Source organism: Lonchura striata, chromosome 2, assembly GCF_050655825.1.
Source record: "Lonchura striata isolate lonStrDom1 chromosome 2, ASM5065582v1, whole genome shotgun sequence".
In the NCBI taxonomy this organism is placed as follows: Eukaryota; Metazoa; Chordata; class Aves; order Passeriformes; family Estrildidae; genus Lonchura; species Lonchura striata.
The window spans coordinates 46,479,010-46,505,089 of NC_140704.1; the positions used below are offsets into that span (position 1 = coordinate 46,479,010).

General features: G+C 39.4%; 1 protein-coding gene across 8 annotated transcripts in view; it reads left to right on the top strand.

Moving 5' to 3' along the window:
- The window catches only part of BMPER (BMP binding endothelial regulator), a 150,591-nt gene that overhangs the window by 89,454 nt on the left and 35,057 nt on the right, over positions 1-26,080 (top strand). For 7 of the 8 annotated variants that reach the window (XM_085573317.1, XM_085573318.1, XM_021553292.3 and 4 more), the window contains 2 exons: positions 7,070-7,399; positions 14,513-14,849. In XM_085573317.1, the coding sequence (XP_085429443.1) occupies positions 7,070-7,399; positions 14,513-14,849 (667 nt within the window). The remainder of the gene's footprint in view (positions 1-7,069; positions 7,400-14,512; positions 14,850-26,080) is intronic. The other variant, XM_085573320.1, reaches the window with a different exon arrangement.

The following is a 26,080-nucleotide window of genomic DNA, read 5'->3' on the forward strand; positions in this document are numbered from 1 at the left end:
TCCCTCACCCACTCGCTCATGTTGATCCTGATCCTGTCTCCATATACTAACACACCAAACATTTCTGGTGCTCCAGCAGGTATTAATTTTCCAACGTAAAAACAACATAGGGAGGTACAAGAACATACTGTACATGGGAGAGTTTTGAGTACAGTTTAAATGCAGCCAATTTCTATGAAGTGGGTCAAAACCAGTCACGTTGTGAAAGGATACACTTTAAACTTAAAAAAAAAAAAAAATCAAAGGATTATTTTCACAGCAGTTTGTTGCAAAGAGAAAAAGTACCTTGTCTCCCAAAGGGCTGGAGAGTCTCTTTTGTCTACTGTTGCTGAAGTTAACTGTAGTTAGTTTTGGCATGTTGCTTTTTAAACTTCATGGCTGGCATACAGTTATCACTAATTAAACACAGTGGTCATACCAGTGGAAAATTCAACAGTTTAGTTTATGCTGCTGTAAAAAATATAATGAAATGTAGTCTTTTGGTCTTGATTTAGAAAAATCACCACTGACGTCAATTCCATAAATTAGTAATCCATGTTAGACCAAGGTAATTTTCATATTAAAAATAAGAAAAAACTAAACCTAAGTTCAAATAACATTAACAGACTGCTCTCAACTTCAGACATAGATAGGAACTTCCAGTGGAAGTAAAATCTTTGTTCTTGACAAAGAAGAATTCATAGGCCTTGCTGAAATTACAGTACACTGGATGAAATCTTGTTACTAAAATCATGTAGATGTACTTTAATAATTATTAATAGCCCTAGCACAATCTTACACCAGTCATTGTGAGATTTTGTGGATGAGGTTTTTTCAAAGTGGACTGCAGTCATCTAGGTTTACATGTGCAGAACACATCATTAGCCTTGAAGTAAAGGCTGCTTTTGGGACAGAAAATTTTGTTCATCACAAAACATTCCACAGGTTGTTTAATTGACAAACTTATCAACAGAGCTAAACCCAATTCAAAGGCATTTGGACCCACCTTAGGATTAAAAGGTTGGTACTTTCATTTGGTCCTACATCCTTTTTATGTGTTTTTATTGAATTACTGAAAAAAGTGCTGACTTTCGAAGAATAGATGAGAAAAAGAAACAAAGTGAAGTTATGCATTGTGGGTACTGTAAGAGCAGGAAGTGGATCTAAAGGACCACATAGGTCCCTGTTTTTCCTGTTATTTCCTTTCCATGAAGAAATACAGCAACAAAAAGACTGCAATTGTTTATTCATACTGGAATACTGTTCATGATTTACCTCCCATTTCAGCTGTGATGGTCTACTGTATAAATATGTATTTGGACAAATTGGAATAGCTATTTTATTTATGAAATAGACCATAAAGACTCCTGTGGAGTTTTTGACACCACACCTTGTAATGTGTATTATATCAAGCTACACTATACAGCAGTTATGAGGAAAGTCCTCTATGGCTATGCATTTTTTACAGAAAACCTAATGAAATTCTATTATACGTGCTCTGTAGCTAGTTTATAGAAGTTAATAATGTGTTCTGTTTGATTTAGGGCTTAATTCAGCATATGGGCTAATTACATTCAAAGTTTCATTTTATTTTTAAAAAGCTGAGATATTTTTGAATTATAGATCCACAACCAGAACACCCTTCACTGGTAAACTTGTGCTTTTTCCTCCTTCTCCTTACTTTGAAGATGTCCAAACTGATTTTAGTTATAATTTAAAGTATATTTTTCTTGGCCACTCTTAACTACCTACAAGCTCAGCAAAGTGTGACCAGACATCTGGACATCTTGGACTTCAATTGACTGCTCTGATCTCCTGAAAAAACACAACAAGCTATTCCATGAGCACCAGAGCTAACAGAGCCTGGTTTCCTATGGATTTGTGTCCCATTTCCTTTATATCCCAACAAATAATAAACCCAGCTAGAGACAATATATCCTGTGGCTGCTCTGGAGCTACAAGTGTACTAATTGCCTAGCCAATGTGCTCGTGCTCTCGGCTGGTCAGGATGTGTGTGCTGATTGTCTGTCTGGCCTCCACCACGCAGCATATATATTTTGCCTTTCTAAAAAGGCTAAATACTGTCTGGGGGAACAGAGGCACTGGGTGGAAGGCAGAAAGGTTCTTTTTGGCAACCACTTAGTTTAATAAGTGGTTCTTACCTGTACTCAGCATACTACTTACTAGAAATGAGTGGTCTTTCAAACTTTTATCCCTCCACATTGGCCAAATAGGTTGTGGTTTTATTTTTTCTTTATGAGAGTATGTTGAAACTTAGGAAATGCTAATGTGTTCTTTTCCATGCTGTTGCTTTTTTAGCTTCCTTTTTTGTACATCTACATGTGTTTTCAAAAACACTGCCTTTTCTAATGAAAGTCACTATTTCATTTGAATTGGGAGCATGATTTGAAAATTCATGGAAAACATGCCAACAGTTCTATAGTATCCACTTTTAGCACCTAAATACTATTATTAGTTGGCAAGTGAGCTGTAGAGCCTTAGGTGGGAGCTGAGCAAACTGCATTAATCACACATGTAGTTTAATATTTTAGTAAAACGTGAAAGTGTGAAGTCAGTATTTAGTTGCTTAAAAAACAAATGTGAAAACTGCCAAGCTCCCAAAAGTTTTTATGAATGCCAGAAGGTCTGAATATTGATTTGGGAGCAACACACAGGATTTCCAAAAGAGTTTTAGTGGTGTTTGTATCTAGTTCTCAATAATGTTTAATCAGAGTTGAGTGCTGAGGTGTTTTGAAAATCACAGCCTCCTAAACACAGCTCTGGGGCCCTCTTTTGAAAAGTCTGTGTTTTTCAAGGATAGAGAGTAAATGGGTAAATTTGCATTCATGTGCATGTCTAGATGAGCAAAAGAAGACACCAAAGATCATGAACGCCACATTCAAAATGAGGAAGAGGCAATGATTCTTCATTTCTTTTGCCCAAGGATGTTGTAGATACTAAAAACATTTTTTGACTGGAAAAATTCACAGAAAATATTCTATCAAAGGTTACTAAATTAATAGAAACCTGTCTTGGTTCGACAAGACAGGAGTCTGCAAAGGAGGGCTAAAGCCTCCTGTGCAATGGAGAAGGTAAACCCTCTCCCTCCGAATTACTAGGAGTTTTAAATCAAAAGGCTCTCAGGCAAAGATATGGGAATGGGAGTAACAATTCTTTACTAGGAGAAAACTAGACAACAATTTAAAAAGGCAAATGCAATCGGTACAAACCAAACCAGTGAAAAAAGTCCACAACCTGAGGATTCGGGGTGCCAGTAGCAGTCCTGCTGGGACAATTGCTCCCCTTGCAATGGTTGATGAGTTGCAGCTGCAGTGGTGATCTTTAGAAGGGTATAGCTTTCCTCTGAAGATTTGGTGGCAGCAGGGCCGGTCTTCCTCTGCGCCGGGGTTGCCTCCGAGCTCCGCTGCCGTCGCCTCAGCGCGCTCCGGCTGCTCCGCTGCGAGTGCCGCCGAAGAGAGCTGCTTCTCTGGGAATCCCCCAAAGTAAAGAGCTGCTCTGTCCCCAAAAATAAAAGAGTGCTTGGCTTCCCCCTCTGGGTGGAACATCTCACAATAGGATGGTGTTATGTTACCAGCCCTGCATTGAATCAGTCAATGGCCCACTAACAAACCATTACCTCTTAGGAGCAAAACCGGTTCTTGGAAAAGATAACAAAACCTGCCCAACAGGTTTGCCTTCAACAGATGGCAAATAGAATACAAGCTTATCTTAAAACCCAGGACAAAACCATGTCTAGCTCAGAAAGTCCCTAATTTGAAAGTAGTTGGAGGCTGGGGGGAGTCTCAGGGGGAAATATTGTATAGAATAGCCCTTTTCTAGCTCTACATTAGACAACTGACACACGGAGTGTTGGCAATAAGCTGGGAACAATTTATGGTAGGGGAAAAAAGGGAAAGATCTGCACCTATGACCCTATGCCTTGCTATCATAAGCTAGCAAAATTCATACTCCAGGGTTGGAGAACATGGCTTTGGTGATGCAGCAGCACCTCTTCATCTGTTATGTCCCAACAGAGAAGAAAGTCACGCACAATCCTATCTAGAGATCAGTGTTTCAAATAGATTTCAAAAATTGCCAAGTAAAAAGACTGGTTTGTTTCAAGAGGGAAAAAGAAAAGAGGAAAGAAAAGAAAAAAAGCACAGCAAAGCAAAGCAAAGCAAAGCAAAGCAAAGCAAAGCAAAGCAAAGCAAAGCAAAGCAAAGCAAAGAAAAGAAAAGAAAAGAAAAGAAAAGAAAAGAAAAGAAAAGAAAAGAAAAGAAAAGAAAAGAAAAGAAGGAAAACAAAAAAGAAAAAGGAAAAAGCAAAGAAAAAGAAGCAAACCATAAAATATGATGTGATTGAAACTCTCCCAAAAGGAAATACACAACTACTCAATAGCTAAAAATGGCAGGAATTTTTTCATGTTGATGGTCTTGTTACGCCCAGTATTTAAGGTTTATTCCTAGGCCAACCAGTTTTTCTTACTGGCAGTGCCTGAGTTATCACACACACTTTTGCAGGGCGTGGATTTATTTTTAAACCCCACAATTTTAGCAAACCTTTCAAGGATGTTTTATACAGTGATATCAGACGATCAATTATTCAGACTGTTTTTAGGTGGATTTTCCCTCCTCCATTTCCTTGGTTATTAAAGAAAACAGCAAAATTTGGATCAGACTTTCAGCTATCCAGTCCAAAATACATTTTTAACTGCACGGCATCAAGTTGACATATGACGTGACATGATGTAACATAACATAAAACAACATTACTCTGCATAACACATTAGAAATTAAAAATAAATATTTCCTTTGGATCCCATTGGTACTATCAATTTTACTTGCACATCTCTAAATTATATTTGTTCCTCTTATGTCTTGCCACTTAGTCACTTGCTTAGGTGAAGAACCAGCCTCCTCCTCCCAATAGGTTGGTTAAAAACATGTATAACATGTCCACATTCTTGGCATTTTGAAACACAGAGAAAAATCAGATCTTTCCTCTAGAATCTTCACTGATATTTGGCTGATGTTTTTTCATAAAAGTTTTTGTTATCATTAAATTTAAGAAAAAATTAAAGCTGGAATAGTTGAAGTACAATCTGAGCTGGTAATAACATGTATCTTAATATTCATCATGCAGATACTTAGATGTATACATAAGGAAATCAGAAACATGTTAGTATGATTTAGTAATGGATAAAGTCAGATGGTCTCCATACAAAATCTATAGATTATTTTTCCTATTGTTAAAAATTATATTATTAATTACAAACCATATAGTTTCTGACAATTTATGGAGAATCAATTAATATTTTAAAGAACTTTGGAATGCAGTTCTTGACATCCTCATTGGTATCAGTGAGGAAATGAAAACTCACAGAAGTGCACATTTTTAAAAGCACTCTTTTGCCGAAATGTTTTGGTTTCAGGGTTGGCTTAAAATCTGTCAGGCCTGTTTTCCAGAGATGTTAATCAAATATGGATCACTTTGAATTTTGATGGAGTTGTCAATATGATGTCCTTGAGAAATTGAAACTTTTGGTCCCTAGTTGCCAGACACAATTAAGAGGAGTAATGATGCCAAGATGAGTTACTGGCATAGCTAAAGAATTATGTATGTGGCCAGTTAGGGGTAAAGTAAAAATCACCTAGGTACCAGCTCTGTGATGGGTCTGCACCATACAGTGAGGGGAAAGAGAGATTAGGCTTTAGGAAGACATCTGTTGTAGTAGGGGCAGACCAAAACTGCAACAGGTTGCCATAGGTGGCAGTAGAGTTGCTGTTACTACTGCTCTTTATGGACAGGTTAGATAAACATCTGTCAGGAATTATATAGGGGCAGGTGATTCTTCATTGCAGCTGGCAAAAAAAAGGCAATGTTTCCTGGGGCTTCCTTCAGCTCCATTTTCTGTTTCTCTATGTAGCTTTCCTTGGGTGCTCTTTACAGCCAGAAAAACACCAGAAAGTTTACAGTTACTTTAGCATAGCACTCTGCCTGGGCTGAAAAAACTCTGTTGGGAAAGGTGTATTGTGTAGTTAGAATTGTATTGCACTCCATGGGAGGAATTCCCTTCCCCTTCTTCATAACATTCATGTCTCCTTCTTTTTTGTAGATTTGAATTTGGATTTTTTAAGCTGGTTTTTCAAGCAAGCCATTGTTAGTTAAACAGACATCATCTTTCAAAAGCAGCCTTAGCCCATGGGTATACAGCTGGCAATAGCAGTGTGCATTTCTCTGCCTTGAGACTCCTTCTTCCAGGAATACCAGCAATGTGGTTAGGACCTATTGTTATACCAAAAAGCTGCAAGGCTATCTATGGTTGTGAGGCAATTCAATCAGTTGCTGGGTAGCTGCGGGGTAACTCAGCATCATTGCTATGAATATAGAAATGCTCTGTCTTTGGGCTATGAGTTCTCTGACCAGTGTATGGCTTCAAACATCTATAAGAGATTTTCATACATTTGTAATGATGCAAATGATTGGTAGAGACACCATGCTCTTTGGCAGTCATTGCATCATGTTAGTCATGTACTACTGACTTTTAGTTGATAGTGTGGTATCAATAACTACTACAAGTCAGTTGTGTATAAACAACATACAGTAGCTTTTAAGACTAAGAAAAGATGCTGGTTCTACAGGTATTTTGGGGAAAACATGTAACCACACTTAGTTTATAAATGTATAATATTTGTAAGTGTATATATGTAAAATATGAACTGACCCAGATCCTTCTAAAGTGATCTGATGGTTTTGTAATTTCAAAGAGTCAATTAAATTTGAAAAAGTTCACAGGCATTGTAATAACTTAAACTGTATGTTATGTTTAAGGGACAAAGCTACAGGTTAGCCTTCCTATGCTGCCCCAGGTATGAACTGGCCTTTGGTTACCAGCCAGTTTGGGAAAGACTTCTAAATCAATTAAGCTTTTGTTTTTCAAAGATATATTTCATCCCTGTAGGTACCAGTCAAAATCTACACTGTAGAGCAGATAGATTAGGTGAGATGAGAGCAGCATCTCTAAGTTCTTATCAACTGCTTTTTTCCAACTTTGATTGATATGGTGCTTTTGTTTCTCACTCACCTGCAGAGCCTGGAGTTTGCACTGTATTTGGAGATCCTCACTACAACACTTTTGATGGACGGACATTTAACTTTCAGGGAACATGTCAGTATGTTTTGACGAAAGACTGCTCCTCCTCTGCCTCACCCTTTCAGGTGCTGGTAAAAAACGATGCCCGTCGGACCCGTTCTTTCTCCTGGACAAAGTCAGTGGACCTTGTGTTGGGCAGAAGCACAATCAGCCTCCAGCAGCACCTCACAGTGAAGTGGAATGGGACCCGAATTTCACTACCTTGTGAGACACCGCAATTTCAGATCGATTTGGATGGTTATTTGCTGAAAGTGACAACCAAAGCAGGTAAGATAAGTATGTGTGTGTCTGTGTTTGTGTCTTCTTTCTCTCTGAAGAATTTCTGAAGTTCAGCATGAACAGTGGTCAGTAAAAAAAACATAATAGCAGTAATAAATACCGTGATAACTTTTTAGAGATCAGAGAAACCCACAGCGCTTTCAAAATTCCCACAGCTCACGAGCAGACAGAAATCCCAGCTATGAGTTTGAAGTCTGCAGAATATTGCTAAGCTGTGTTTCATTCTGCAGCTGACAATTAGCTGCCCAAATAGACAAAAGTGGCATGACTTTCATTTCCAGTAACTTAAAAGTGGCTTACGGAGAGTATGGTGAGTTTACCCTGGCTGGACATCAACCAAACATGCCCACCAAAGCCACTGTATCACTTACCTCCTCACCTGGACAGGAAAGAGAAAATATAGCTGAAGACTTGTGGTTCAAAATAAGGACTGGTAGATATCACTCAGCAATTACCATTGTGGGAAAAAATAGACTCAATATGGGGAAATTAGTTTCATTTATTGCCAATAATATTAGGGTAGGATAATGAGAAATGAAGCAAAATCTTCAAAAAGCCTCCACACTCCAAATCCCCTTCTTCTCAAGCTTAACTTTACTCCTGATTCTGTCTGCCTTCTCCTGCCCTGAATGGTGTAGGGGGATTGAAAATGGGATTTGCAGCCAGTCCATCACATATTATATCTACCAGTTCTTCCTCCTCAGGGAAGAATTCCTCACACTCATTCCTTGCTCCAGCATGGGGTCCCCTCCACAGGAGACAGTTCCCTGCAATGTTCTCCAATGTGAGACCCTCCCATGGGCTGCATTTCTTAATAAACTTCAAAAACACAGGTCTCTTCCAGAGGGTGCAGCCCTCCAGGAACAAGCTCCAATGTAGATCCCATGAGGTCACAAGTCCTGCTAGCAAATATGCTCTAGGGTGGGCTACTCTTTCATGGCTTCCCATGGGGTCACAGTCTCCTGGCATCCATCTGCTCCACTGTGGGGTTATCCAGGGGCTGCAGATGGTTGTCTACTCCAGCATGGACCTCCATGGGCTGCAGGAGGGCAGTCTTGTCTCACCATGGTCTATACCCTAGGCTGCAGGGGAATATCTGCTTCGGTACCTTCTCCTTTTCTGCTGACTGCAGAATTGTTTATCTTACACTCTCCCTCCTCTTTCTGACTGCGGTTGCACAGGGCTTTTCTCCTCCTTCTTAAATATGTTATCCCAGAGGTGCTACCACTGTCACCAAGGCCAAGCCCATCTTGGAGCCAGCTGGAACTGGTCCATCCTGGAGCCAGCTGCAATTGGCTCCATTGGATAATGGGGAAGTTTCTGGCAGCTTTTCACAGAAGCCACCCCTGTAGCTCTCTCCTTCCAAAATCTTCCCATACAAACTCAATACTCAGTATAGTTTGATACTTACAGATAAGAACAGAGAGGATATCAGTTCCTAAACATAAAATTAATGTTTTCCAAAATTGCAGCAACATATCTTGCAGTTAAGGTGATCAAGTATATATTCATAGTTATAGATGGCTGGAATAAGTTTAAGTTGTAAAATTATGGAAATATTTCACTGGGGCTATCCATCAAAATGGTGGCACTGGTTTAAAAAGCAAGACCTAAGGTGTTCAGGGGCATCTTTTTGGCTTGCTTTGTGCTCAAGTAAGAAGTTGTCTGCAAGGAACAAACACCACAAGCAAGAGGAAATGAGAAACTTTATAGAATTTTTTCAGTGGGGGAAAAAAATTGGAGAAATTTCTGTTTCAGAAGGATTCAAAAAAATACATGCTTTCCCAGTGTAGGATGAAAAAAGAGAGGGAGGAAGTAATGCAAAATAAGCAAAACTGCTGCACTAGAAGTAAAATTCCTACCTTATTTCTAGAAACAGAGAAGGGAAATAGCATTCTCTCATGTCTTTTGAGTCCTAGAAAATGCATTAATTGTGAAAATGCATTAATTGTCAAAATGCTAAACCAGAGGACTTACTTTTGTTTTGATAAACTGTTCTGAAATGATGGTATCTTTGCGTAGATAAATACTGAGGGGAAGTTTAAAACTTTCTCATTAGCATGTCTTAGGTACTACTGTAGTCCTGAGAGATTTCTCTTACACAGTGAAGTACTGTTTTAGTGAGAATACCGTTTACTGTTAATTCTATTAAATACCATGTGAAAGCAGTGAAACCAGTCTTTCTTAGGGAGTGATATGGTCACAAGCCTGACACATAGTCATACTCATTATCTAGCATGATTTTATTTTGGGGGGACACTAGCACCCACTGTTGAGCCGAGAATTTAGACACCTGTTCATATCGCTCCTGGAAAAGTGAGTCTGCATAATGTGGATCCCAGCTCTGGGCTCATTCCTCAAAGAGGCAATACAGATTTTTGTGGCTGTCTGTAAAATGCACACAAGTTGACCATTATTCACAACTTCTAATTAGAAGCATCTTGAGGGTTTTTCTTTGCAGCCAGCTGAACACCATGAATTCAGGCAATGTGCATTAGCCAGCCACAGGCCAAGGAAAGGTTTTCAACTGAAGATGAATGACAACTAATCCTGCTGCTATCCAATTTGTTTCTGGTGCAAGCCTACTAAATGACTACACGCATCCTTGTCCATGTGTTGGCAGAGGAAGTGCAAACATGGCATATGACAACATACCAAACAGTGTGTAATCACTGACAATTATAGCCTAAATAATTCCTCCCCTTAAACGGAGCAGGATCAGGTTTCTCTTGCTGAATACAGCATGATGGGCCAAGTCCTACTTTCTTCAGCACATAAGGCCTGAGAAGTAGCAGAATGACCTGGCTTCATTTTGCTGGGAGAGGACAAGCAGTAGAGAATCTGTAAAGAGTAAGAATGTGCTGAGTAGAATGGGTTTAAAGGCAAACATTTTGTTCCGCAGGAAGTTCTGAGTACCAGGGGAAAAAAATTGGAGAAATTTCTGTTTCAGAAAGAAACATGGATTTTTAAAAAATATGTGCATTCTTAGTGTAGGGTGAAAAAAGAGGGAGGAAATAATGAAAAATAAGCAAAACTGCTGCATTAGAAGTAAATTCAAAGTAAAATTGGGCTGGGAAATGCAGGGTCTGGTGCTTACAGCTCAGCCAGCATTCCCATGGATTTTGATTTTCCTTTTGCAGAGCTGGGAATTTAGCTTTAGATAAAACAGGGAAGCCCAAAGCTTCAGGAAGTCTTGTGGTCTCTGGCTACAGGTCAATGTGCATGGCAGGACAGTCCTGAAGTTTCATACTCTGATCATTCAGGCTTCCAGGCAGCCCACCAGGCGGGCTGGCAGGAAACCAGTTTGGAGCCTTGCCGGTGCTGTGTTGGAAGTTCATTGAATATGATATGTCTCCCTGAAGCATTTCAGTTCTGATGAATTGGCATTTTCCAGTGAAAACCTGTTTTGTTGCTGAATTCCTCACCAGCTGTAGCCTTGGATGGCATGCAGCAGCAGTCCTTGCACTCTGCACTGGGAGCTATGGGTATGCTTGGCATGTGTTGAGTCCTTATCCAAATTTGTGTGCTAGAAGGACAAAGGACTCTTTGGTAAGCAACATGGGGCTGGTGTTACTTATCTATTCCTCTACTGCACAATCATTTTGTTGTTGTTTCTGTGCTATCTTTTGCACAAAGCCACTTTGCTGCACTTTTTCTGCACTACTTTGGCATTAAATCTTTAGGAAAGAGTTGTCTGCCAGTTCCTGAGGATGCCTTTAAATCTCAAGGATGCCATGGAAAATCATGCAGAACAATTGATGAGAGGTCCTATAATGGGGAACTCAGTATGTGATATACATAAATCCAGAAGGATTTTTTTTAAATGGAGTAGAGTAGACAATGTGCCAAGTTAAGAAATCAAGTAATAAGTTGGTTAAGCATCCTTCAAAAAGAGGGAGTAATTGGAAAAAATGAAAAAGTAACTCAGAGAATATTCCTTTTCTGCACATCACCAGATGGGACAGATGTTGCATCCTTTGGCTTCTCATCTCTTGGTTTCTGATTCTTGTCCAAATGAATGGGAAACTCATTCATTTTGGGCGGGGGGAAGAAAGGGTGGGGGTATAGGCACCAAGACAATCTTCCAAACAGTTTCTGCTGCCAATGGGACCATTTCAAATACTGCTCTGTAGCATAATCCCATCTGTCACAGCTCTTACTGGTTTGCAGAAACTAACTGGACTTTCTGCTTGTGAACAAACAAAAAGCACACACTGCACAGTGTGATCAGGCTCCAACAAAATTATCATGCATGTAGGAGTAAATACCTTGTTACTCCAAAAAAGAATAAACTGTGTTATGGACAGAAACCTTTAGGCTCTTCATCAAAGTCAGAAATTACCCTTCCATCTGAGCAATTACAGCAGAATAAAGTGTAATTAAGCCATACCAACTAGAGGAAAGTACGTCCATGTGGCAGTTACACAGTGAGTCTCTTAAATGAAATCCAGTAATCAAGGCAGGAATCTCTAGATTTTAAAATGAGCATTTTTGTATGCTGAGAAAAAAAAAAAGCCATAATTTTGTGTTATTCTTCTTCTGCATACCTGCATTCCTTCTGCAGGTCTACAAAAGTAACATGTAACAAGTATATTAACTCAGAGGGAAGAGGACATAAATGTTCAGAAAAATTTTTAAGTTAACCTTTCATAATTAATGTACTTTCACTGAAGGTCAGTAAGTTTTGTCTTAAGGGAAAAAACTAGTCTTAAAAGGAAACTTAAGGTAGAATCCTTAGCCAGTCTTTTCTGACTTTGTTTAAAGTAAGGAGCTTCTGAGGGAGCTTCTCTGGGGGAAAAAACTTGTACACAGCCTTAAAAACTAGTTATTTTCTGAACAGAACTGTCTGCAAATTTGGATCTTGATGCTTTAAACTCTGAGAAAGTTTATATGATTCTCAAGTCTGAAGAAATCTTGGTTTATAAGTTAATGGCAAGTATTTTCTAAGTGCCAGCACAGCAGTATTAATCTTGTGTCTGCAAATCAAGCTGTGTTTTGTTTTGTTCAGTGTTGTCAGAAGCAAAGACAGCTGGATTTTGAATTTGTCCAGCAATGATAATGTATGAAGCAGCTTAAAAGGCATCTTTCCCCCTTGCCACTGTGCTGGCCTCATTAACAGTTGTAGTCTTGCACAATTTTTCAGTTGGCTGGGTGTAAAGTGCCTTTGGAGGAGGAGACAGTGGCCCCATCCATGCTGGGTTTATGAGGTAATTTGAAACTGATTTCAGGCATAGTTAGCTCAGGATGTATTTGTGCTATGATTGCTAAGCTATGGTGGTAATAAAACAGTGTAATAGACTGCAGTGACAGGTAATGCAGAATTACCTTCACAGGCTTGAGTAAATAATTCCCAAAACTTCTGGAGACATGGTGTAACCTACACAAGCTCTGGGGCAGGATGTTAAGGTTCACACACCTTTCTGTAGCCATAATTTCCTCTTGAACCTCACCGTGTTCCTCTGTAGTATGGGTAGGAATTGTCATATGAGACAATGGGATGTGTTGCTGAAGGAAGGGTTCCAGCTTTGAACTGAGTCACTGGTATGTTAATTACTTGCATGAGGATAGGGCAGGATTTGGATCACACAGTGACAAGCACTGATTTACAAGGGGAAAGGGTGGTACTAAGCCAGCCCACACAGCAAATGAAGAAAGCTGGAGTGAAGCCCTGGTCCTGCACCACAGAGTGATGCTCTTTGGTATTCTTGGCTAAGCAGGGGGAACAGGGTAAAATCTGGATTATCCTGTTGAAAAGCAGGATCCTGTGTTTATCCTTAACTAATGGCTGCTCACAGGGATTTTATGAGAACAAGTTAATATCAGCAAAATTATTTTGATTTTCAGATGCAGGGTTCCTGCAGAGTGACATAGAACCGTTCAGGAGAAAGTGGAAGTAATTACAAGAAAAGCCATTTTTGGGTAGAAATTAAGCAGCAGTATTTCTTGGTTGTTTTTATCCCAAATGATATCAAAATGGTTTTCCCTTATGAGCTAACTATTTACTCCTCAAAGAATGGAATCTATTTAATTTACAGTTACTCAGGTACAAACTAGAAGTTTAGTCTCCACCTGATCTCTGGTCCCTCTATAGTATCTCTGGGAACACAAAGACATTCAGAAAGTAGTTCTGCATTAGACAATCCTGTTGTGGTCCAGACAATCCTGTTGTGATCCAGAGCTGCCTATTTTACTCCCTCAAAGGTCCCAGACAGCTGACTTAAGCTAGACACCTAGTTTTTAGATGGGCACAGACAGATAAAATGGATGTCGCTCACAAAAAGTAACTTTGATTTTGACATTCCAGAAGTGCTAAACCTTTCTGTAAAGCAAATTGAATGAGAGGGCTTACATCCCAGCCACTAGATGAATGCTAGATGTTTACCATAATTTCTCAGGGTTGCTAACTTATGCAGACTAAAAGTTGGTAATTAATGCCTTTTGAATGAACAGTTTGAATCCAATTGAGAATGCTTTTTTACAACAGTTTTGCCCAGCTGATATATCTTTGTTGTAGTCTTTTTAACTGTTTTTACTCTTACAAAATAAGGTAACTTGTATTGGAACAGTTGAATTCACCCCAATGAGAGATTAGTGTCAGCTTTTTAGTCAAGAGTAGGATGTTTCCCATAAGGTCATGGCTGGAGTCTCATAGGTCATGGGCATCTTTGTATTACCACTACCTGTGCAATGGGTAACAATGGTTGAAATTCTGGACCCCCTGCAAAGTCACCTAGAAATTTACCATAGCAAATTCAATTTGCAGAATTTTGCAAGAGCCCTCCTTTGATATTGATATCCTGCCTTGGCTCTATATTGTTTAGGATAACCCCATTCATTAGCAAGAGAGAACAAAAATAAGAGGATATAGGCATGAATGTATTGTAATTGCCTGCAATTTAAGAAACACTGCACTTGCCAGAGGCGCTTACTGGGAACTATATAGAAATCTAACATCATTGTAAGAACTAAGCCAATAGCTTTGTTCTGGTTCCCATTAACAGTGTTTCACAAACATAAGGTGCAGTTTGCTATCCTCAATTTCTTCTCTCTTTTTTTTTTTTTTTTTTTTTTTGGTGCACTTTTGTCTTATCTTTTTATTAGGCTTGGAAATCTCATGGGATGGAGACAGTTTTGTGGAAGTTATGGCTGCACCTCATCTGAAAGGCAAACTCTGTGGTCTGTGTGGCAATTACAATGGGCACAAACGAGATGACCTGATTGGGGGGGATGGAAATTTTAAGTTTGATGTGGACGACTTTGCTGAATCCTGGCGTGTGGAGTCCAATGAGTTCTGCAGCCGCCCGCAGAGGAAACCCATACCGGTGCTCTGCCACGGGACAGTCAGGGTGAAACTCCGAGCTCATCGGGAATGCCAGAAACTCAAAGCATGGGAGTTCCAGAGCTGTCATTCAACAGTGGATTATACCAGCTTTTACAGGTAAGTGTGGCTTGCTGTGGAGGGTGATACTAAGTTACTGGGTGAGGAGAAAAACCACATACTAGGGCCAGTTTCAGTAGCACCTGAACACATGTTGAGATATGTTTATAAGATTTAATATACAGCCTCATATTATGGGAGGTATTCTGAATCCAGAATCAGAAGATGGTCCTGAGAAAATAGACCTGAGCAGCCAACAGTGAGAAAGGCAGGCAGGCTTGTGATAACCTAGAGAAAAAGTACTTTTGGAGACTGAAGAAAGACAGGGAAGAGACTTCAAAACATTTTTGCAAACTCCCTCTGATTTCAAACTCAGTTGTAAAGTTGAGGCTGACTTCAATTGCTATTGTTTGTGGTCCACAGAATTGTATCTTCCCAGAAACATTTTGAAAATTACTTTATTAAAGCAAGGATGTTAAATATGTCTAATGCCTCTTGGATGGTGTGGTTTGTGGATTAAGAGTTTGAAAGGGGCAAGTTAACAAAAAATTCCATGTATGGCCTGTCTTACCCTGGGAGAAAAGAAAGACAGATGAGGATCTAGAATTCTTGTCTGAGCGCATTATTTAAGATTTTTTTATCTTTAAAATCGTTAAAGTCTAAGCCACCAAGACATATTTTCTGTTCTTTAATTGGCATGAGTTTATTTGTCCCTTACTCAGTAAATACAATTGTCTGTTCCTTTGAGTGCCTGACATAAAAGGTAAGAGCTAGCTGAGTCACAGTTGTATGGTTGTGGATGAAGCTGCCTGATCTCTGTGCTTCCAGCTTTCCCCACATGGTCACATTCACTATTTGATTTATTAGGAAAAGCTTTCTAGAATGCCTCAATTTCCCTTATGATTTGACTTTCCTCTTTTTTTTATAATGAGACAGAAATACATTTATCTAATCCAGCAGAATACATCTGAGACTGGGAAATGCTAGAAGAAGACATACAGCTTGGCTTGTAGTCTGTGTGCCTCTGCACTTGTTTTGCTATGGTGTATCCCTGTGCTAGGAGCCTGGCAAAAAGTAAAGATGTGTGCAGGTTATTATAATACTTTATCTTTTCCAATGGCTGAAGGCACAACAGAGAGCACTAAAGAAGCTAACACACACACACAGGGTCTGTTGAATGCATTTCAGCAACATTCGCATCTCACTTCCCTTGTCTTTTAAAGGTAAGTGGTGACAATGCAAATGGAAAACAGGCACAGAGAGATTTGTTTAATTTTGCAGCGGATTTTTTGTTCCTTTTTAAAAGTAGCTCATGATTAATTTAGTGCAATACACTTCCTGACAGCACAGAAGAAAGTGATTTATATTTTGGCCACAACAGTCAAAAAATTCTACATGCTTGCACTTAAGAATTACCATAGAGCTTTTCTGTTCCTTTAAAATTATATCTAATGTTTGTTCTTGAAAGGCACTGAAATCAAGCAAGTATTTAATTAGATTGCCCTTTTGTAGAAAAGTGTATTTTTCCCCTCAGGAAAAGTTATGACTATCATACTGAAATGACCATCAGTCAGAAGTAGCTGTTGCTTCCCTTTCAGTGTTGCTAGCTGTTAAAATGCTCAGATTCCAACACAGGAATGAAGATAAACTATAATTTATAGCTAAATAATTGTATGTAATAGAATGCTGCTTGTTAGAAACTGATAATATTATAGCAAGGAATTTTGACAATGACCATGGTCATTTTTCATACCAGGAAGTGTCCACAAGGAAGTAATGATTATGGGACACATATTTAAGAAAGATTTGCATTTTTCCATTAAAAAAACTCATTACTGGTGATGTGCTTTTGCAGGAGATTTAGATTTTCATTGAAAGAAATTAAAATTAAGACAGCTTTTAACTGAGGTTTTTTTGGAAAGGCATATTTAGTCAATGTTCACTAATTTCAGGGTAAGTTTAGCTAAAATTTTTAAAATTCTACTATTTTAACTCTGAGCAGGCTCCTAGCAGTAAGAAAGGGGAGGAGGCAGGATGATGGGGTTAGATTTCATTTTTTTTCCTCCCAATGTACTCATTGAATTGAATAGCTTCTCAGTTTTTACCCTCCAACATTACATATTATGGAATTTTTCCTTTTAAAATACTAAATTTTCAAGAGCTAACCTTTCTTGATCATTCTTGCCTATATTATTGTCATTGCTTCATTTTCATTTTGCTGCTTGGGTTGTGAGCTACTGCTAATAAAAATTCTCAGAAACAGAAATAAACTCAGCAAGAACATTAGGAAATAGGGTGAGTTTTCTCCAAATACCAAAAAAGGCAGTGAATAATGCATTGCAAACGTTTGTTTGACATTGTGTTACTGAGGAGATTTGTGTGAAGATATCTCAAATTCATTTTAAGTCTCATTCTTTTTACAGCTGTAGTTTCTCCTTTCGTTAGCCATCCAAAAAACTTACAGCATGATTGTCATGATTGTTAAGTGAAAAGGATATAGTTCATGTTTTAGAGAGTAGAGATCTAGCTGCATGTTGACTCCTGTGCTTGACTTTGAGAGATCTATGGCACCTTAGGTTTTGCCCCTTACCCTTATAACCCTTTTTTTGTGATGTTGTGACTTTCGTGACTTGTGTTTCCTGGCAAGGCATATGGCATAAGAAAGTACAATGTAAGTGTATGAGAAAGGATTCTGAAATAGTCCTGACTGCAGACTAACAAAATTTTACACCACTTTTTAAGTTCTTTGTTTTGTAACTAAACACATTTTATGTTTTTTTTTTTTTTTTTTTTTTTGTCTTTTTTTTTTTTTTAATTGTGGTTTGCTTTGTTTAGTTTAAGGCTGGTATTTTTTTGTTTGTCTTTAATGCATTTCTCGTTGTTCAGTACTCATGTGTAATACTCTAAAAATAATCCTTAGGGTTCAACTTTTTGGAGGCAAGTTCATTAAGCAGGGAAACTATTTTGAACTATTTTCTAGGATATTTTGGTAAATCCTGTGTGAAGAAGAGATTAGCAGTTAGTGTCATCCCCATTGCCACATGTCTATTTTAGTATTTCATTATGGCTAACCATCCTAGAATGGTCCTTGAAAAAAAAAAATGGTAAAAGAAAGTTACCAAGGTTGCTCAGTATCAAGCTGCAAGTAAGATATTTAAACCATGTATGCAATAAAGCTGTCAATCAAACTCCTGAAACTGCTCTTGAGTATAAGCAGAACTAAAAATAGGTAATACTATCTCAATATCTTGTGCTGTTGTTTACAGAAAAAGCTCTATCACATTATTGGGAAATATTATGGTGCCATTTAAGCTCATGAATGACGATTTGGGGATTTTGGGGAGCTTGAAAGAGGAGAAGAGGACTTCTTGTTCTCACCAAACCCTACTCCATGGCTGATCTCATTGTGCATCTTTGAGCTGTGCCGTAGCAGGAGCCTGCAGGTGACTCCAGCAAGTGAGGCCAGTGAGCAGTGTGATCATGCAGGGCAGGTCACCAGTATGACCCCAAGCCTGCTTTGCTTGATCATGACTGACACCTCTCAGGAGCCTCCTTGAGAGGATCAGGCAGCCCCTACCAGGTATCTAGGGACTGCAGTGAGAGAGTCACTGCAATGCTGCATTAGGCAGGGAGAAATGTGGCTGCAGGAGACGCTGTAGAGGAAGATACAGGATTCATACTCCCTGAACACCTGCCTTCATTAGCATCCGTGGCTTTCTAGTAGCTTGTTGGGCTCTCTTTTTTTAAAGCAGTTGCATCAATGGATTTGGAACACAACATCGACATTATATCAGTATATCACCCATCTCTAATACACCTACACAGCAGCTGAACTGATAAATGACTAGTTAGACAGTACTTGAGTCTCTCACTATTGCTACAACTTTCGAAAAAATTCAGTATCTTGGTTTTGCTGTGCAGTAGATTTCTTTATTTCACATTAGAAAATTTTTGTCCCTAATTCTTAAGAGAAGTCGTTTTATGATTATTACTCTCCCTGCCATTCATACATATTTTTTCTATTGTTATTATTATATTTCAGCAGGCAATAGCACTCTGAATAATTAATTACTCTTCTTCTCTTTTGTAATTGTCCTGGGATGTGTTTTTCTCTTAAACACTTTAATCATCAGCAGTTTAGGGCAAGCAATAATTAACATCCTAATAGCATCATTTGTTTGAATCTGTTAATCACATGCATTCAATAATTGCAAATCTACTTTATTGTAATTCTTGACTTAAATGTTCTTTGTGATGTGGTGACATTACTTCATCTATAGTTCTGGGTTAATCAGTTATTGAGTTTCTGTCTCAGTTAACCTATTAACTTTATGCAGTTAACTGCTGCAGTCTTGCAGTTTTTCTAAAAATTTTCACTTAACTAGAGAAAATATTACTGCTTGGAGTTGAGGTGTAATTTGCAACGTTGTGTAGCCTGTTAGATTTCTGTTATTAAGATTCGCGGTAATGCCATAAAACGGCTGCAGAGAACATGTGAGCATTGCAAAGATATTTACAAACTGTTTGAAACATGAGGACCAAAGGTTTGTGGCTTTGAAGCAAAAGGTTTGAAGGTCTTTTTCCCTGTTAACAAAGATGTCCTACAGCTGTAAAATTCATGTGGTTATGCCCCTATGTTCACTCAGCAGGATGGTGCAAGAGAAATGTACACTGAAGAATGATTTAAGAAAATCCTGTTTCAAGTGTTTAAGGGGTAGATGGAACAGATATCTCTGGAATCCTCAGTTTACTGCCAAGGCACAAATTGCAAAATTCTCCCCACAAGATTTTCAGGTTCTGGCTATGAATTAGGACACAGGAGTTGCTCCGCCTGAGGCCAGGCTGCTCCAGGGCTCCTCTGTGGTGTAAGTGCAGGGTAGTTGTAGCTCTTAGTGCTCACCAGGGTGACTCCTGTCCTGGCTCCTGCTCCTGAACCAGCCTCCATATGTGTCTTTCCACCCCACCCAAGGGCAGAGCTGGCCTGTGTGCCCCTTCATGACAAAGCCAGTGGTGTTGGCTCAAGAAAGTCAAGAAAGGGACTGATGGCATGAAACTGTGACTGGTCCTGTTACAGACCTGGCACAGAGCAGGTGTTGGCTCTTGCTTCCACTGGCCCTTGTGCTGAGGAATGGATGTTTCTGTGCCTGTCAGACTATCTGTCTGAAGCTGGCCCTGAGTCTGGGTACTAGCAGCAGTGTAACCACAATAGAGAGGCGCTCAGGATGAAACAATTTATTCAGCTTCTTGGGCAACTTGTCATGGAACAGCTGCATGGCCTGGGGAACTTCTGGTTATAAAGGAATTTAAACATATTTGAAACAAATATTGTTTCTTTTTTTGTTTTTAAGCAAATCTGCACGAGGATGTGAGTTTTCTATGAATCACAGAATCACAAAATGGGTAAGGTTCCAACCTTATTCATGGGTTGGATGCCCATGGGTAAGGGTTCCAACCTTACCCATCGATGACCCCTGGGACAAGAGTGGGGTCATCTGGTCCAACTTCCCTGCTCAAGAAGGATAATCCTAGTGTGCATGGTACAGAATTGTGTCCAGAATTGTGTTCTTGAATATGTCCAGTGAGGCAGACTCTGCAATCTCTCTGGGCAGTCTGTTCCAGTGCTCAGTCACCTGCACGGCAAAGAAGTTCTTCCTCATGGTCAGGTGGAACTTCCTGTCCATCAGTTTCTTTCCACTGCCTCTTTTCCTATTGACTTGTACCACCAAGAAGAGCCTGGAAACTCTTGGCACCCCACTTTTAGATATTTATACATGTTAGTGAGGGTCCCTTTCAGTTGTCTTGAGGCTGAACAGGCCCAAATCCTTCACAAGAAAGACACTCCAGTTCCCCAGTCCTTGTTGCCCTCCCTGGACCTGCTCCAGGAGCTCCTTGTATCCAGGAGCCCAGAGCGAGCTCCTTGTATCCAGGAGCCCAGAGCTGGACACAGCACTCCAGATGTGGCCTCACCAGGGCTGAGTAGAAGGCAGGATCACCTTTCCTCGACCTGCTGGCAATGTTGTTCCTGATGCACCTCAGGACACCACTGGCCTTCTGGGCCACAAGGGCACACTGCCATGTCCTTCTTTCTGAGCTGCTTCCCAACACTTCGGCCCCCAGCCTGTGCTGGTGCGTGGGGTTATTTCTCTCCAGGTGCAGGACCCTGCTTTTGCCTTTGTTGAACTTGAGACACTTCCTCTCTGCTTATCTCTCCAACCTGTTGAAGTCCTTTTAAAGGGCTGCACAGCAATCTGGTAGTAGATGTATAGGCACTAAGTGAGCCAGTGTGTCCCCAACCCTTGCAAGAGCTCTGGTGCTTGGGAACCAGTTATCCACACCTATCTGTCTGGGCTGCCTACTAACTTTCCTTTATGCCCCTGTATGAATTGACATTATCCCCCAAACAACTCAATGCCAACCTGTGCATTTTGTGAAAGGCTGTGATGAACTGCTTCAAATACAGGCAAGGGGCACCATGACATAGACTGTTGGTGGCTGACAGTTCTAACAATGAGAGAATATGGACTTTGTGGTGTTTGATGCATTTTGGGATTTCTAGGAGAAAGCATCAAATTGTCCTGCCTATACACTAATGGTAAAGAGTACTGCAAAACTACTGCATATATGTAAGATCACCACTGTTTTAAGACCCCTCCTTGAAGTATTTTTCATCTCATATAGCCAAGAGGCAAAGTTGCCAGAAAAATACTGTTTAGATGTAAAGATTAAAAGTTTGGATTTGGACAAATGGGTTGAGTGGTCAGAAAAGATAAATCTAAAACCAAGCAGAGCTCAATTATCTGCAGATCATGATTCCTCTTCATCTCTCCCCACACCCCTGATCCTGGTGGGGTATTTTTCATGTAACCAAGTCCCATTCACTTGTGTATGTTTAGAAAAGTACCTCAGGAATTTGGGCTAGAAAAAATTCTTCTCTTTGTATCAGTGGTTATTACAGCTGTAAAACATCGAAGCAGTGCCAGTGGATTCACAGATGTCTTCTTTCCTGTTGAGGTATTTGGATTCAGGGCGGAGGGGAAGGAATTAGGGTGGAGAGGGCTCCAAAATCTGACAAAACAGTGGTGTTGGATAGACACCATTCACCTGGCACTGTCCATAGCTTGATTTCAGCCTTCAGCTTTCAGCTTTCCCCTTGTACTTCCGTATATGGAAAGGTTGGTTTTTTTTTGTTTGTTTGTTTTTTTTTTTAACAAGGAGAGATCTGTTATAGGAAAACCAGATGAAGCAGCATACTACTATGTGATTAAACCCCTGCAAATTTCCTTTCCTTCAAAGGATGACATGTCTGGAATGTATTTGTTTTGCTTACTTAATTACATGATCACAACCCTACCTGTCCTTCTCCACTGAATGAAATGTTATTTCCTACTTCTTATAAGTGCATTATGAGGCTTCATTTCTCACTTTTCTAGGAAAGAACTTAATTTTTCATTATCATGAATGGAACTATATAGAGACTTATGACAAAAACCTGCTTCTGCCTAGTAAAACTTCATTTCTTTCTGGTTTATTATCTGGCTTAGTGAAATTCAAATCAGGTGTTTCATAACTGATTGCTGTCTTCCTCATTGTCCATTGTCTGACAGATGTGAGACTCTGCATGTGAAACTGTGAGGTCAGTTTGACTGAGACACAAATGGTCCTGAAGGATGGTAAGCACTATGGAGTAGGGAGGAGGCAGGGAGACATCTAACAGAAAAGCAGGATATGGCCAATGTCCTTATCATTTGTCAGTATGGACTCATTCCTAGAGCTTGTTGTTCCTGTGTTGTTCCTGGATTACTTTTAATAGAGGTGTGGTAGTTTGGTGGGTTTTTTGTTTGTTTGTTTTTTGTTTGTTTGTTTGTTTTTTGTTTGTTTTTGTTTGTTTGTTTGTTTTTGTTTAGTTTTTTCTACAGTGCCTTGATGTCATGAGGTAAAATTCTGATTCATTGAAGTCAATGGGAATTTTGCTGTATTTGGGTGACAGGTTGACATCATTATAAATTTTCCTGTCCCAGGCAGCTGTAATACAGAAATCTTTGCATCAGTTAGTAATCCTTGTTTTGTCTTCCCACCATTTGCTGTACCACAGATAATTTCAGAAAGCTTCAGCTAGTTGTTTCATTAGCATTCTTTACTGGGATAGACAAAAGAAAACACATTCAAATCTGGACACCCATATCCTGTTTGCTGGTCTCTTTTTTCCTAGGGGATAACTAAAGGGTGACTCTCTAAGGCAAAAAAAAACCCCTAATTTGTCTGGACACAGGCAACTGAGAGATTTGTTCTGTGCTTTGCTGACTAGAATTCACTTGTGTTCTTTTTTCTTTTCTATAAGGAACTTGTAGAAAACACCTGCAATGATATGTCTGCTGTCCCTCACATTTTCCAACACTTCTTTGATAGGCTTTAAAACATGCACTAGGAATAATTTCTTTAATCTAGAGTTCACCATCATAAATATTACAGCTACAGTATTCAAATGCCACTACATCACAGTGAGCATGAACATGCTGTAAGGCTACCATGCTGAAATACAAGCACATCCTGGTTGCATACACTAATAAATAGTTTTTGAAAGAGCCCTTTCCCATTCTGGAAAGCACCACAGATGTTTCAGTATTATAATAAAATACATGAAGTTTAAAAAGAGGAGAGAAGGTGTGGAGAGGAACTGTTAGAAAAGCAGAGTGATATCCTCCCTCACAAAAATATTTTAAAAATATGCTGCCTGCCAGTTGGTACAACTTAATCCATTGCCAAAGAAAAAATACCTGCTACTCTGCTGTATTTCTTTTTAGCTGCAAAAATAAATCCTATTTTTGGAGAGATGCTATTTGGAAAAGTTTTAAGCATTATCAGAGGGAACCACCATGTCTCTGTCAGGTACCACAGATTTTTAACTACAGCTGCTACAAAATCCAAGATCTCTGTTTGATTTCATTTTAATTAACCTCTACAACAGGTTCTCAGCAGGGCTTTCTTTGGAAATTTGTTTTAATTTAATTTTAGCTTTTTATGTTTTAAGCTTTATTGCAGTATTGACTTTAAATAAAATGCAGAGATGCTTAACTGATGGCAATGTCTATTTCTGTACATAAATAATTCAAGAAACCAGCCCATCAGATCTCATATTCTGCCTAAGGAGGGCTCAGTAAGTGTTGCAAGGAAGAGGAAACCCACCCACACGGTAGCTGGCCAATTGTGCCATGTCATATATGGGGGAGAAATCTTTTCAGGCCCCTGAGATGATGAGTTTACATCTCCATAACATGACATTTTAATTGCCTTTCCTTTAGCATGCATAACTGCAAAGCTACTATATTTCAGTTCCTATCTTAACCCACCTGCAGCATATCCTCCCTAATTAGACACACAGCAAAGATGAGCAAGGGTGTTTATAAGCAGACAAATGAGATGAATTTGTGGGAAATGTTTTAAAAATAAGCTTAACCTAATCCTCCTGTTATTCTTATGAGTTCATTTATGTTTCTGGCAGGATAACCAGACAAAGCAGGACGTGAGCTGTAACCACCACAAAAAAAAAAAAAAATCTGTAGAAAGCTTGCCTTAGGAAGGTTTTGACAGCTCCAAAGAGCTTATCAAGCTTGCTCTCATTTTATTTTGGAGAGCTGACTTGCTGCACACGAGGGGTCCATTCTAGAGACATTTTATGGGTTAGATTTAACTGAAAGTTTTTATGTGGGTGTTTTTAATAGTTGGAAATTTTTCCTTCAGTTTTGCTGTCTTGTTTTCTCAATCTCACAGGGCATCCAAAAAATCTGAGATGTTCCCAGGCTTTGAGATCTCTGTGGACCTCTGCATTATGTCAGCTTTTAAGTAGCTGTCTGTGGTATAAAGCAGCAATCTGAGGTATAGGCAAATCTCTTTCTTTCCTGTCTGTCCCCATAAGGGCTTGCTGTACTAAGAGGTGTGTGAAGATCCCATACTCCACACTTGCTCTCTCAAGTGCACAAACTACTATTGTGTAAAGCAAATAACTTCTAATTATTCAAGACTCATTTTTCTATCATTCTTCACAATATGTGAAGGAATCAGCAGGACTTGTGATTTACACGTTGCCTAAAACAAACACAGCACAATCCATTTTGGGGTCCTTTCCTGTTGCTATTCAACCTGAAAAATGTTTGCACCCTAGGCAGTGAAGCTCTGAGAGCAAGAGCAGATCAAACACCAGCTGCCAGCAGTGAGATAAGAGATGCAGCCCTTGGACAACTGTGAGCACACAGGTCCTATATATGTAGCAGGGCAAGTTCTGGTGAAGACCTGGGACATGACAACAAAAGGTTCTAACTCCCCATGGCAAGTTTTAGCACCTAAGGATTATTGTACCCTCGGGCATCGCAGCACCAAAGCAAAGAGCAGACTTAATGGGAGCAGACAAGAATGGTGACACAGATACTTGTGCTTATTCAATAGTGTATTTATCCATCTGAAATGTTTGCCACTCCAGTCCCTTGTCTTGGGTAATGTATGGGTATGTGTGTTCAGCTCACCTATTCTTGAACTATTGACATGCCCATTGGAAACACACATGTAGCTGTGCTCCCATAATTAAGTCTCTCTGGTGGATTCATCCGAGCAGACACAGACTTAGGGAGTTTGCCAGTGTCATCCGGGAGTAGGGGTAGAATTAAAATGCCACTGGATCCAGAATACATTATGATAAGTACCTTCCTCACCCAAAGGGAACAGTAGGGTTATATTTTAACCCAAAATAGGGGTTTTAACCCAAAATAGGGATATGCATATATGAGAGCAGGTGCTGTGATTTCACCTCTTCATCATGATAGGCAGAGGATGAAAATGTTAAAGTCTCTCTCTGACTCCTCCACTTAAGCCAGTTAAAATTAAAGTTGTTGGTGAAGGTACTGGGAATACTGAAGGGAGTTGGAGCCATATGTTTTCTTGCATTCCTGGGTACTCCTACAACTAACATTCTGTTTACACAATATTCCTGAAACATAAAAGATAAAATAAATCTAGCATGTGAAAATTAATAACAAGTAATTTCTCTTATGATAACTCCGGAGGAAGCTGTTCTATGTGTTAAGGTATTCAGACAGCTGAATTTGTACATCAGCTCTCAAATGAGGTATGTAGTTTACAGAGAGTGAGTGCTTAAGATTATGTAGTCTATGAGTACATGAGGAGCTTGTTGAGAATGGTGGATACCATGGCAGCAAAGAAAAAGATTACAAAGTTCATTTCCTAAGTGCTCCTTCTTAGCACTTTACATTTTCAGATCACAGTGTAAACATTTAATTCTT